This window comes from Loxodonta africana, chromosome 10 (genome assembly GCF_030014295.1).
Source record: "Loxodonta africana isolate mLoxAfr1 chromosome 10, mLoxAfr1.hap2, whole genome shotgun sequence".
In the NCBI taxonomy this organism is placed as follows: domain Eukaryota; kingdom Metazoa; phylum Chordata; class Mammalia; order Proboscidea; family Elephantidae; genus Loxodonta; species Loxodonta africana.
Window position 1 is genome coordinate 93114126 of NC_087351.1, and position 14138 is coordinate 93128263.

Sequence of the window (14138 nt, forward strand, 5' to 3'; positions counted from 1 at the left end):
TCTTGTGGCTTATTTTAGTATTTTATTTAATAGCAATTTAGCTATTTCAAATGGCAAAATTATCAAATTTAATGTACAACCCTCCAGGCCCATGAAAAATGGAAGAGATGATAATCTAAATAAGAATTCATTTGAGCCTTACAGGTTTGGATAAAACTAGACTTTGAAAGAAAGAAAGGAAAAAAAAAAATTCATACGTACATTCATCTAATATTAACTGAGTAATTACTACGTGCCAAGCAGTGTCAGCATACTGAAGAAGCACTGGTGAACAACCTAAACATTGTTCCTATCATCATAGAGTTTGGTCTTCGGTGGAGAAAAGAATCAAAATCATTCCGATATCAAATAACTCCATAATTATAATAAGAAGCTCACAACAGAGGCTCCACGTAAAACAGGAAGTTCAGAAGGTTTCCTAGAGAATGCTACGGATGAGCTGGAACTTGAAGACCGAGTACGACAAGAGAGCAGAAGGGGTGCTGGGGGAGGGCGTGACGGTAGGAGATGGCATCCTGCAGCAGTGGACTCATGCCTTGTGGATGATTCTGAAGATGTTTTATCAACATTCACTGAGTGCTCATGGAGTGAAATCTAGCAAATAATAGTATCAGTATCCTTATTCTTTGCACAAGATTCCTGAAGAGTTCTGTGCAAATATTTTCCACTTTTTGATGATTTGGATTTTGTCATAATACCTAACTTTTTTTTATCCACTCATCCAGAGTTATCAGTGATTGTCAAAAGAAACAAACAAAAAATGCTTAATTAAGATTTTTGTTTGGGGTGATTTATTTTAAGCTCTCCTGAGAAGTTAAGGTCTGCAAAGAAAGAGTTCCATGCATTTTTTAGTAAACTGTACATTATTATAAAGGCATGTGGAGTTATTATTTGTATGATACATTTTCACAAACTCACAATGTGAATATTACTATCATGTATTGACCTTATATATAATTGTTTCCATGAGTTGTTTTTTCTTAAATTCAATTAAAAAAAAAAAAACTGGTATAGGGCTTTATTACTTACAGTTCAAGTGTGAAAATCGTGGACTTGACAGGAAGCTACTGTGGTCCTGCCAAGAGGATGAGTGATCTAGCCCATGAACATGGGAACCGTCATCCTAAGCGAGAGAACGCAGCATTTCAGTTCAATAGTTATAAAATGTAAGGACTAGGATTCATTTAAATGTACTGAAACTGAAAGTTAACATACAAGCTATGCTGTACATGAACAACTTAATACAAATATAACTCTTGTAAAAATAAAATATGTGCATGTTAAAGAAAACATGCAAAAAGAAAGAAAAAGGAAATCACTCATGGCCATAGCAGCATGACATGTTTCTTTCCAGCCTTTCTTTTCTATGACTAGGATATTAAAACACAGTTACAAAACGTTGTGTTCTTTATTTATTTATTTATATTAACAATATAAGTATTTTAAACGTCATTTTATTATCCTAACCTTTAGCTTCAGCATTACACATATAATATCTAGCAGATATACTATGTTTACTCAGTTACCACCTTACCAGACATAGAGGTGGTTTCTGGTATTTTATTGCTGTAAATAACACAGAAAGAAATATCTTTAAAAATAAAACCTTTTCCATATTTAGGACTACTCCTTATGACAAATCTCTATAAGTGGATACACTGGGTCAGTAAAAACAATATGATGTCTTATAACACTTTTAGCTAGACTGCTTTCCGTAATGATTATGCTAATCCTCTTACTCATTCAACAAATATTTAATGCATAAACAAAAATGAACGTGGAAAAAGTCCTTCTCCTCACAGACTGTATGAACTGTCCTTTTCTCCAAGTCTTAGCTGAAAATGAGAACTAAAACTTTAAATACTAATTAGATTAAAAATAGGTACTTTAATAAACAGTAAAATTGTGATTTTTTTCCCTAATGATTATTTTCTAATTATGTGCTGTATGTCTTTCTTCTTTCTTTCACTCATTAAATCATTCATTCAACAATAATTTGTTGGGCATCTATTATGTGCCAGGCAAAGAACAAACAAGATACTCGGGTAATGGTGGTGAACACAGCCCTGCCTTCATGAAACCTTCAGGACTGTGGGAGAGAAAGGCAATAAATAAACTACACAAAACACAATTAAAAACTATGATAAGTGCTATAAAAGAGAACAGGATATAATAGGAAAAATCAAATTTAGATTTGGGGTCCAAAGAAGACCTCTCTGTTAGGTGATATTTAAGCCAAGCTTTGGATGCTGAGTGTGAGTCAGTAAATTAGTCAGCCAAAAACTTATGAAGGGTGGAGTTTTAAGGAGAAGGGTAGGGTCAGCGAATGATGTTCCAAACTCATACGAAGGTACCGAGGTGAGAGAGAATTTGCTGTGTTTGAAGAACTGAAGGAAGGTTCCAGGACTTAGGCACACTAACGCTGGGGGAAGCGGGTACAATGAGGTCAACAGGTGGGCAGACACCATGTTTAGAAGTAAACCAGAAAGTAACCAAGAGTTTTAAGAGGAATGACATGCTTTAATTTATATTTTTGAAAGATCACTTTGGAAAACAGATTGGAATGGAACAAGTGTCGAGGTGGATATAACAGTTAAAAGACTACAATTGACGCTAAATTTTGGGGTTGCTGTCTTGGGAGAGGAAGAGATCAAGAATGTCCAAAGATTCTAGATGAAATAACTGTAAGTGAGGTGGCCCAAAACAGATTCCTCAAAACACAGCGCCACATACAATACAACCTCATATAACATGGCTATCTGATGAATTAGTTGTTATTCTCTGTAAGCACCAAGTTTATATTTTATTTCTTTGTCATGTATCAGTGTATACAAATGCAAAAGAAAGGCCAAAAATAGTTTTTTATATTTCTAGAAGGCTGATTTATTGAGCTAAACATGTGAACATAACCTTCAGATGATTCAAGATAATTAGCCTTTATGTACCAAAAGGGAGTTATGGTCTATATAAACGACAGCCCTGAAGTTTTTAACCAAGTGATTTTTAGTTCTCACTATCAAGATTTCATAAGAAACTAGAAGTCATTTACTGTAGGATTGCTGGAAAGGACAGGATATACATTGTGTCCTAGGTATACTTAAGGACCAGTCTTAGATGAGTTGACATGGAGCAGCTAGAGGCAAGAGAGCCAGCTATTGTAGTTCAGAAGTGAAATACTGAAAGTCTGGGTGGAGTGAGATGTACAGATGCAAAGGGAGGCTAAGATCTAAACCAATGCTAGTAACCTCCATTTAATCACGGTTTTAATGCGAAGCATGAAAGAAAAAAAAGTGTAAGGAGAGGTTTTGATCCGAATGATGCTTTGATGATCGTGAAAAAGAAAAAAAATAGGGGAAAGCAAACATACTCAGATTTTGTTCACTGATTCCTAGACAGAGAGAGACGATGAGAGGACAGGTGTAGGGATATAGGTTTGGACATCTTGCTGGAACAGATGTGTAATGACAGCCACAAAATGTGCCTAACTAGAAGGATGAAAGATATTCAAATCCTACTCATTCTTCCTAAAAGGCATGGTTTTAAATTCCTAAAACAAAATTGATTCTTTCATTCCAAGTATTGGCCAGCTGTATCTTCTTCTTTTTTTTTTCCTGATCGGTCTAGCTATAAGTTTTTAATTTTCATTGTTCATTTCAAAGTACCCAGTTTGGGTTTCATTGGTTTTCTCTATTTTTCTGCTTTCTCTTTCATTGATTTCTACTCTTTATTATTTCCTTCTTTTTGCTTAATGTGGTTTTAATGTGCTCTTCATTTTCTAGTTTCTTAAAGGTGGAAGCTTGGCTTATCAATTTGAGAACTTCCTTTTGTAAAATAAGCATTTATTATAAATTTTCCTCCAAGTACTGTTTTAGCTGAATCCAACAAATTTTGATAAGTATGCTTTCATTTTCATGTAGTTAAAAAATACTTTCTAATTTTCCTTTTGATTTCTTCTTTGACCCATGGGTTATTTAAAAATGTTGTTTAATTTCCAAATACTTGGGAATTTTCCAGCTGTCTTTCTATTAATGATTTCTAGTTTAATTTCGTTGTGGTTAGACAACAGGCTTTGTGTAATTTCAACCCTTCTAAATTTATTGATATCTGTTTTATGGCCCAGAATATGGTCTATTTTGGTGAATGTTAATGTGTACTAGAAAAAGTAGTTTAATCTAATGTTGTTGGTTAGAAAAAGCCAAAACCAAACACCCACTGCCATCTAGTCAATTCTGACTCATAGCAACTCTATAGGAGAGAGAAATGCCCCCATAGGGTTTCCAAGGAGTGGCCTGTGGATTTGAACTGCTAACATTTTAGTTAGCAGCTGAGCTAGTTAGTTGATTGTGTTGTTCAAGTCTTCTATATCCCTACTGATTTTAAGCCCACTATTTATCTATTACTGAGAAATGAACGAAGTATCAAACCATAATTAAGGATTTGCCTATTCTTAAACTTACATCACTTTTTGCTTCATGCATTTTGATACTCTATTAATAGGTGTTCCTTCCATCTCCTTGAGGCAATCTCTTGAGATATAAAACAGAGAAGTGAGCAGAGAGACAGGACCTCATATCACCAGGAATAATATGGAAGAAGAGGGAAGGAATACAGAATCACTATTCCAAAAAGAATTGGTCGACATTGAACCATTTCAGGAGGTAACATACGATGAAGAACTGATGGTGCTGAAGGAAGAAGTCCAAGTTGCACTGAAGGCATTGGCAAAAACAAGTCTCCGGGAATTGACAGAACACCAATTGAGATGTTTCAAAAAATGGATGAAGCACTGAAAGTGTGCACTTATCTATACTGAGAAATTTGGAAGATAGCTACCTGCTCAACTGACTGGAAGAGATTCATATTTATGCCTATTCCAAAGAAAGGTGATCCAACAGAATGCAGAAACCAACAATATCATTAATACCACATGCAAGCAAAATTTTGCTGAAGATCATTCAAAAGTAGCTGCAGCAGTATATTAACGGTAAACTGCCAGAAATTCAAGCTTGATTTAGAAAAAGACATGGAAACCAGGGATATCATTGCTGATGTCAGATGGATCCTGGCTGAAAGCAGAGAATACCAGAAAGATGTTTACCTGTGTTTTATTGACTATGCTAAGGCATTCGACCGTGTGGATCATAACAAATTATGAATAACATTGCTGAGAATGGGAATTCCAGAACACTTAATTGTGCTCATGAGGAATCTGTACATGGATCAAGAGGCAGTCATTCCAACAGAATAAGGGGATACTGCATGGTTTAAAGTCAGGAAAGGTGTGTGTCAGGGTTATATCTTTTCACCATACCTATTCAATCTGTACGCTGAGAAAATAATCTGCGAAGCTGGACTATATGAAGAAGAATGGGGCATCAGGATTGGAGGAAGACTCATTAACAACCTGTGTTATGCAGATGACACAACCTTGCTTGCTGAAAGTGAAGAGGACTTGAAGCACTAACTGATGAAGATCAAAGACCACAGCCTTCAGTATGGATTACACCTCAACATAAACAAAACAAAAATCCACACAACTAGACCAATAATCAACATCATGATAAATGGAGAAAAGATTGAGGTTGTCAAAGATTTCATTTTACATGGATCCACAATCGACATCCATGGAAGCAGCAGTCAAGAAATCAAATGATGCATTGCATTGGGCAAATCTGCTGCAAAAGATCTCTTTAAAGTGTTGAAAACCAAAGATGTTGCTTTGAGGACTAAGGTGCGCCTGGCCCAAGCCATGGAGTTTTCAATCGCCTCATACACATGCGAAAGCTGGACAATGAGTAAGGAAGACAGAAGAAGAATTGATGCCTGTGAATTGTGGTACTGGCGAAGAATACCGAATATACAATGGACTGCCAAAAGAACAAACAAATCTGTGTTGGAAGCAGTACCACCAGAATACTCCTTGGAAGGATGGTGAGACTGTGTCTCACATACTTTGGATGTGTTGTTAAGAGGGATCATTCCCTGGAGGATATCATACTTGGTAGAGGGTCAGCGAAAAAGAGTAAGACCCTCAACCAGATGGATTGACACAGTGGTTGTAACTATGTGCTCAAGCACAGCAACAATTGTGAGGATGGTGCAGGACTGGGCAGTGTTTCGTCCTGTTGTGCTCAGGGTCGCCATGAGTCAGAACCCACTCGATGGCACCTAACAACAACAACAACATTAACAGGTACATACACATTCAGGGGGGTTACTCCTTTACAATTGTTGATTTATTCATCATTAAACCACTCACATTTCTTTTTTTCATTATGGAAAATGAACAGGTTTAACTCTAATACGTCATGGAGTTCTAACATCTTGTCTTCAAAAGACTTATAATCTACCACATTTAAGTTGAAGTGTAACTAGTGAAATGAGCCCAGAAAGAACACCCTGAAAGAAAATTATTTTACATTCCCTTTGAATATTCAACATACTTAGCAGAATATGAAAAAAAAATACCTTCATGTCCTCCAATTAAATATTGATATTTAATTTGTGGACTTTTTATATAAGTAAATTCACAAGTTGACTATAAGATGAATGTTTCTGCCTAAGTTCTACCTTCCTTTTAATAAAATACGTAAGTTTTAAAAAGGAAGTGCTTGTTAAAAACCAAGATTCTTTGCAATTTTAATAATCCCAACTCCTGCTTTTTACCAATTCTTATATCCTTAGCACAAGGAACTATTTTTATTGCTGTCATAAGTTTCAATAAGCTAACCCAGTCCAAAAAAAAAAAAACAGTGTCGTCTAGTTAGCCAGAATTCCCTGCAAAAATTCCACTGGGTGAAGGGACTTGCATTTTCTAATATTTTCCCTGGGCTTCTTCCACTTCTCTTTCATAACCCATATTGTAATTGGTTTCTTAAAAGCTGTTCCAACCTGACTAAATCTTTTTGCTAAACTGATCTCTAATGATTAATATTTAAAGACGCCCACCAAGTATTTTTCTCTCAGGAATATTATAAGTTCAAAGTTTATATGACAAATGATACATTTGATTTTTTTTTTTTTTAATTCATCCAACGCTTCCCCTGGAGAGAAGGAAAAAACACATGTATTTCTGAATCTGTGGCAGAAAGGTTTTCTTGAATTTGTCTCTAGCCTAACAATTCTAACAATTCACCGTCCCTCCATCTTTGTCTTCTTAATTCTCAGTCCTCCACTAGTGCTCAAGAAAGCTGAACCTCTTCCTTAGGTAACTTTATTCCTATTTAAAAGATCAATCTGGGCAGACAGAGTACTTAACCTCTGCCCTCCACATTTCAATCTGTAGGATGCTATTTTAGATTTTAACATCCATGTGGGTGGGGGTTTGATCATCTCTGTCTCTCTATCCTTCCATTTAGCCATCCAAATATTCTACTATTTAGCACAGTGCCACCTGGAGTAAGGAACTCAATAATGGTCATGCATGATTATTTCTTGACCGAAATACAGATAGTCCTCTATGGTGGAAGTCAGGAGATAGGAGAATGCCACTCTCACATTCTCAATTTTTTCATGTAAAAAAAATGAGAGCCGAACCAGATCACATCTTAGCCCTTTCAGTACCAACATTTTATGATTCTGATCTACCTCAACGGAATCATTGAGCAAATAGTATGTGTAAATATGCAAAGTATCTTTACCACAGGAAATCCAAATTTACACAATAATATAAACCCAAAACAACACTCATCTGCCAGATGGGTCAAACTCGTGAAAATACTCTGCTAGATCAGGCTGTTTGAGTCTCTTTGAGTAGTTTTTCTAATAGTACTGATAGATTCACCCTTATCCAATTGATATTTTATTGTATAAAGTTTTATAGTCCAAGAAAATCCCTGATGAAAAACATTTTACTCAGCATTTTTTTTTTTTTTTTACCAAACTCAGTCTTGGCCTGACACAACTTTCATCCATTTTCAGAAACTAAACCTACTCATACTGGATAAAAAAACTGCCATCCATAGGGATATTCAAAAGAATGTACTACTGACAAATAAAGAACCAAAGACAGAGTGCAAAGATGTTTTAATGATGGTAGCCTCATTGAAATCAGTACTTATTCTCTTAAAGTGACTATTTTAAAGAAAACAATAAGTATTTGGATGAATATGCTATGACATGTATATTAAGAATTAATAACAAATTTAATTCGGTTTTCTTATGGTTTTAGTACCTAGAATTTTGAATCTTAGATGATTATTCATGGTATGTTCATAGGCAAAATTCTTTATAATCTTGCCATTAAGGCTTGTCTTGATTATATTATCTGGAGAGGTGAAAGCATGTAGCTTGTGAAGGGCTTAGGTTTGGTAGAGTGGGGCCCTGTCGTTGTTGTTAAGTGCTGTCTAGTCAGTTCCAACTCACAGTGACCCTATGGACAACAGAAAAAACACTACCTGGCCCTGTGCCATCCTCACAATTGTTATACTTGCACCAACTGTTGCTGCCACTGCGTCAATCCATCTCATTGAGGGTCTTTACCTTTTTTACTGACCCTTTACTAAGCATGATGTTCTTCTCCAGCAACAGGTCCTTTCTAGTAACACGTCCAAAGTATGGGAGACAAAGTCTTGCCATCTTTGCTTCTAATGAGCATTCTGGTTGTACTTCTTCCAAGACAGATTTGTTCATTCTCCTGGCAATCCATGGTATATACAATATTCTTCATGAACACCATAATTCAAAGACGTCAATTCTTCTTCAGTCTTCCCTATTCATTGTCCAGCTTTCCCGTGCTATGAGGTGACTGAAAACACCCTGGCTTGGATCAGGCACACCTTAGTCCGTAAAGTGATACCTTTGCTTTTTAACACTTTAAAGAGATCTTTTGCAGCAGATTTGCCCGATGCACTGCGTCGTTTGATTTCTTCACCACTGCTTCCATGGGTGTTGATTGTGAATCCAAGTAAAATAAAATCCTTTATAACTTCAATATTTTCTCCATTCATCATGATGTTGTTTACTGGTCCAGTTGTGAGGATTTTTGTTTTCTTTAACTTGAGGTGTAATTCATACTGAAGGCTGGGGTCTTTGATCTTCATCAGTAAGTGCTTCAAGTCCTCTTCACTTTCAGCAAGCAAGGTTGTGTTGTCTGCATATCGCAAGCTGTTAATGAGTCTTCCTTCAATCCTGATGCCATGCTCTTGTTCATATACTCCAGCGCCTCAGATTATTTAGTCAGCATATGGACTGAATAAGTATGGTCAAAGGATGCAACCTTGACATACACCTTTCCTGATTTTAAACCATGAAGTTCTCATTGTTCTGTTTGAATGACTGCCTCTTGGTCTATGTACAGGTTTCTCAAGAGCACAGTTAAGTGTTCTGGAATTCTCATTCTTTGCAATGTTACCATAATTTGTTGTTATCCACACAGTTGAATGCCTTTTTGTAGACAATAAAAATACAGGTAATCCTCTTCCAGGTATTCTCCACTTTCAGGCAAGATACATCTGATATCAGCAATGATATCCTTCATTCTATGTACTCTTCTGAATCTGGGTTGAATTTCTGGCAGTTCCTTGTCTATGCGCTCTTGCAACCACTTTTGAATGATCTTCAGCAAAATTTTACTTGCATGTGATACTGATATTGTTCGATAATTTCTGCATTCCTTTGGATCACCTTTGGAATGGGCACAAATATGGATCTCTTCCAGTTGGTTGGTCAGGTAGCTGTCTTCCAAATTTCTTGGCATACAAAAGCGAACACTTTCAGTGCCCCATCCGTTTGTTGAAACATCTCAATTGGTATTCCATCAATGCCTGGAGCCTTATTTTTTCCAATGCCTTCAGGGCAGCTTGGACTTCTTCCTTCAATACCATCATTGCTACTACTGAAATGGTTGAACATCGACCAATTCTTTTTGGTACAGTGCTCTGTGTATTCCTTCCATCTTCTTTTGATGCTTCCTGCATCATTTAATATTTTGCCCATAGAATCCTTCAAAATTGCAACTCAAGGCTTGAATTTTTTCTTCAGTTCTTTCAGCTGGAGAAATGGTGAGTGTGTTCTTCCCTTTTGGTTTTCTACCTGCATGACTTTGTACATTTCATTATAATATTTTACTTTGTCTTCTTGACACATCCTTTGAAATCTTCTGTTTATCTCTTTTATTTCATAATTTCTTCCCTTTGCTTTAGCTACTTTATGTTCAAGAGCAAATTTCAGAGTCTCTTCTGATATCCATTTTAGTCTTTTCTTTCTTTCCTGTCTTTTTAATGACTGTCATGGATTGAATTCTGTCCCCCCAAAATGTGTTCTGCAACTTGGCTAGGTCATGATTGCCAATATTGTATGATTGTCTACCATTTTGTCGTCTGATGTGATTTCCCTATGTGTTGTGAATCCTGTCACTATAATGAGGTGGATTAGTGGCAGTTATATTGATGAGATTCACATGATCAGAGAGTTTCTTAAGCCAACCTCTTTTGAGATATAAAAGAGAGAAGTGAGCAGAGAGACACAGAGACCTCATACCACCAAGAAAACAGTGCTGGGAGCAGTACATGTCCTTTGGACCTGAAGTTCCTGTGCTGAAATACTCCCAGACCAATGTAAGACTGATGACAATGACCTTCCTCCAGAGCTGACAGACAGAGAAAGCCTTCCCCTGGAGCCGGTGCCCTGAATTCAGACTTCTAGCCTACTGGACTGTGAAAGAATAAACTTCTCTTTGTTAAAGCCATCCACTTGTGGTATTTCTGTTATAGCAGTACTAGATGACTAAGACAATGACCTCTTGCTTTCTTCATGTATGATGTCCTTGGTGTTATTCCCCAACTTGTCTGGTCTTCGGTCATTGGTGTCAACGCAGCACGTCTATTCTTGGGATGGTCTCTAAATTCAGGTGGGATATACTCAAGGTTGTACTTTGGCTCTCATGGATTTAGGCCTCAAGCATGGCTAAAAAATTAATGTGCTATCTATCTACGGATCCATACTGTTTGCTACATAAGCACTTTCGATCCATTGTCACTTTCAGATTTTGTAACAAACGAAAATCCCAACTCAATTGGCAATATTTATTCAATTTTTAATCAGCAAGATAAAATTAGTCAAATGTCATGGCTGGCAGATTAGTCTTGATCATTTCAAAAGAATCTCAAATGAATCTCCATATTTCAGCATGACTTGATTGCCTACAAAATTTTGGATGTGTCATGTAAGCATTTCTGGGAAAACAGTAAGTAAATTATTGTTAGAATTCCAGAAAAGGCTTAACCTAGGAAAAAAATTATTTTAATTATTTTAAATCACTAGTTTAACATATATTGTTACACTCATTGTGTATGCTGGAGTACAAAAAAATGAGGCAGAGTGTCTGCCCTCAAAGGTCATGCAATCCAGTAGTACAATTCTCAAACTTCTTTTTTTTTTTATACTTTTACTATTTGATTTTACATTAACTTAAAAAAAAAACCTTGCCCCCTAAAATTAATTTTCCTTCCTTCCTCCCTCCCCCCCACTTCCCTTCCTTCCTCTCTCTCTGTCTATCTATCGAAAAACAAAAAAACAAAGGAAATAAAACAAACTCATTGCCATCGAGTTGATTCTGATTCAGGGTGACCCCAGGCGTTACAGAGTAGAACTGCTCTATGGGGTTTTCTTGGCTAGGAAGCAGATTTCTAGACCTTTCTTTCATGGCACTACTGGGTGTGCCTGAATTGCCAACCTCTAAGTTGGAAGCCAATTGCAAACTGCTTATGTTCCCTCAGGGGTTGCACAGTACATGCAGCTGTGTTTGCATGGTAGTTTACATACAATTTCTTATCAAAGCATGGAGGGGGTGGTTATAAATGAGATAATGGGGGTATTTTGGAGTCAAAGCTTCCCCAAATGTCCCTATGGCTGCCACCATTGGTCCGAAGCAGCATCTGTAAAATTACATGAATAATGCACTAGTGATATATTTTAATAGTCATTAAAATAAAAATGCTTATGTATCAACTAAAATCTTGAGTTGTACCAGGATTTATACATAGCATGTTTTAGAAACTACTGCTGTAGGAGATTTAAGATATATACAGAAAAAGCTGAGTTAAGGAGAAAGGGCTAACGGCCATTAATTGCTATGAGCCAGGTAGAAACAAAGCACAGACAGGTTCAGTGAGGGAGAAACGGTTTCCACGACCAAAGCATGTACTTATACCACACACATGCTTACACAGAACAAATATGACAAAGGGCTTTAGCAAACTCTCCCTTCATAAACTCTGTTGAAAGCCATTATCAACATTTGCTCACTTATTTCATCTTATTCTGTTAAACATCTCTTTCTTTAAAAAGAAGCTGCATACTAACTCTCCAAAGAGAAAATGAATTTCTTTTCAGGTAGAGGAAGGGTAGGAGAAAAACGTGTCTTCTGTGATTTTACTAAAAAAAAAAAAAAAGAAAAATCCAGTGCTAATTAAAACCACATATTTAGTATGGGTAGGGAGCAAAAAGGGCAGGTAACAAATGGAGATTTCTTGGACAAAACCACGCTCTTCCGTGAATTCAGGTGAGCAATGCTGTGTTACTGGCTGACTCTTTAACGTTCTGTTCTATTGGAAACAGCTGGGACAGCAAGGAGGCCTGTCGGTCCTACAGAAACCCAATTAAGCCTGATGAAAACAGAGGCCATGAAATGCTCCTGTTGTCTACAGAGAGACAGGGACAATGTTGTGTTAGATTCAGTTTTGAATTGAATTCTAAACATAAACTTTCAGATCAGCCTTTGTCCTGTTTCTCAGTCAGCTTAGTACAACTTTACATTACGCTCTCAGCGATTGCAGACCTTGGTCCTACTCAAAATCTAAACAAGTTTCTAGAAATTTGATCACTTTTGTCTTGGTGATTGCCATGGGAGTAAACAGCAGGAGGTCAGCTCTAGCCTTGGACTGAAAAAGAAGAGCTTGACGTGCACTCTTCCTGCTAACCCTTCCCTCTACCAGCAGTCTGGACCTGCTGGATGTTTCGCCGCCTTCCTAAAACAGCAACAATATGAGAGAAGCCAATTGCCAAGATGGTTCTGTTATTCTAACAGTTATTTCTCTGTCAACAACAATACAGTCAGGGTACTACAGCTATAATGCTAACAGAGGTTTACTTTCAAATTGAGCTGCAGATAAAACACTTCCCCATAACCTGTCATCAAAAACATCTTTTCAAAAGATTCGTCAGCATCTTCCATTCTTTAAACTTTCACAGCATTTCACTGAGGTCTCTTTTATAGCATTTATCCCTTTTTCCTTTGCAGTACAGTTGTTTTGGGGAAGGCTTTGAATTCCTAAGGGTTGGTAACTGTTTTTCTTTTCATGTCATTCTCTTGAGCCCTTGTACACCACAGAAATTCAATAAGTGCTTGCTGAATGTTGAGGTAAAAACAACAACAAACATGAATATCTGTCTACTAGAACAGAAGCTCAAAAAAGGAAGGGATTTCTGTTTTGTTTACTGATGTGAATCTCATGTGCCTAGAACATTCCTGGCACATAGCTCGTCCTTGATAAAAATGAATGGATAAGTACTGATTTTCCAAAGAGCTTGGGCAGTATTTATTTGGTCAACGAAGGAGAGAAAATGTTTTACATAATATGTGATGGAAGAAAGAGTAGATTGGTGATTTATTTTTCTATATCAGGGATCAGCACATTTTTTTTCTATAAATGGGCAGGCAGTAAATATTTCAGCCTCTGTGAGCCGTACGGTCTCTGTTACAACTACTCAACTCTGACATCTAGTGTGAAAGCAGCCATAGATGATGTGAATGAATAAGTGTGGCTGTGTTCCAACAAACTATATTTGCAAAAAAAAAAAAAAAAGTCGCAGGCAGGAGTTGGCCCATTGGGCTGTAGTTTGCTGACACCTGCTCTAGAACAACCATGTGAGGATTATCTATTAGGATTAAGACAGCCAGATAACAATTCTTTCTTTGAAGATCATGTGTTTTAGATCTTTATATGCACCCCCCCACCTCCCACCGACCCAACAGGCAGTACAGCGCTTTGTAGTATTGTAGTTGCTCAGTATGTGTTTGCTGAATTAAACTGAGTTCTATACTAGCTGATATCCCAGAACAGCAGTTTTCGGAAGAGCCAGTGAACTCAAGTCCTTGCAGTGTGCTTTTCTTTAATTTCTTGTCCTAGCAAAATGTG

General features: G+C 36.9%; 1 protein-coding gene across 9 annotated transcripts in view; it reads right to left on the minus strand.

Annotated features, from left to right (window-relative positions):
• CEP128 (centrosomal protein 128) overlaps positions 1–14138 on the minus strand; it is a 554311-nt gene that overhangs the window by 32628 nt on the left and 507545 nt on the right. For all 9 annotated transcript variants that reach the window (XM_023546439.2, XM_023546440.2, XM_023546437.2 and 6 more), the window contains one exon: positions 1030–1123. In XM_023546439.2, coding sequence (XP_023402207.1) covers positions 1030–1123 — 94 coding nt within the window. The remainder of the gene's footprint in view (positions 1–1029; positions 1124–14138) is intronic.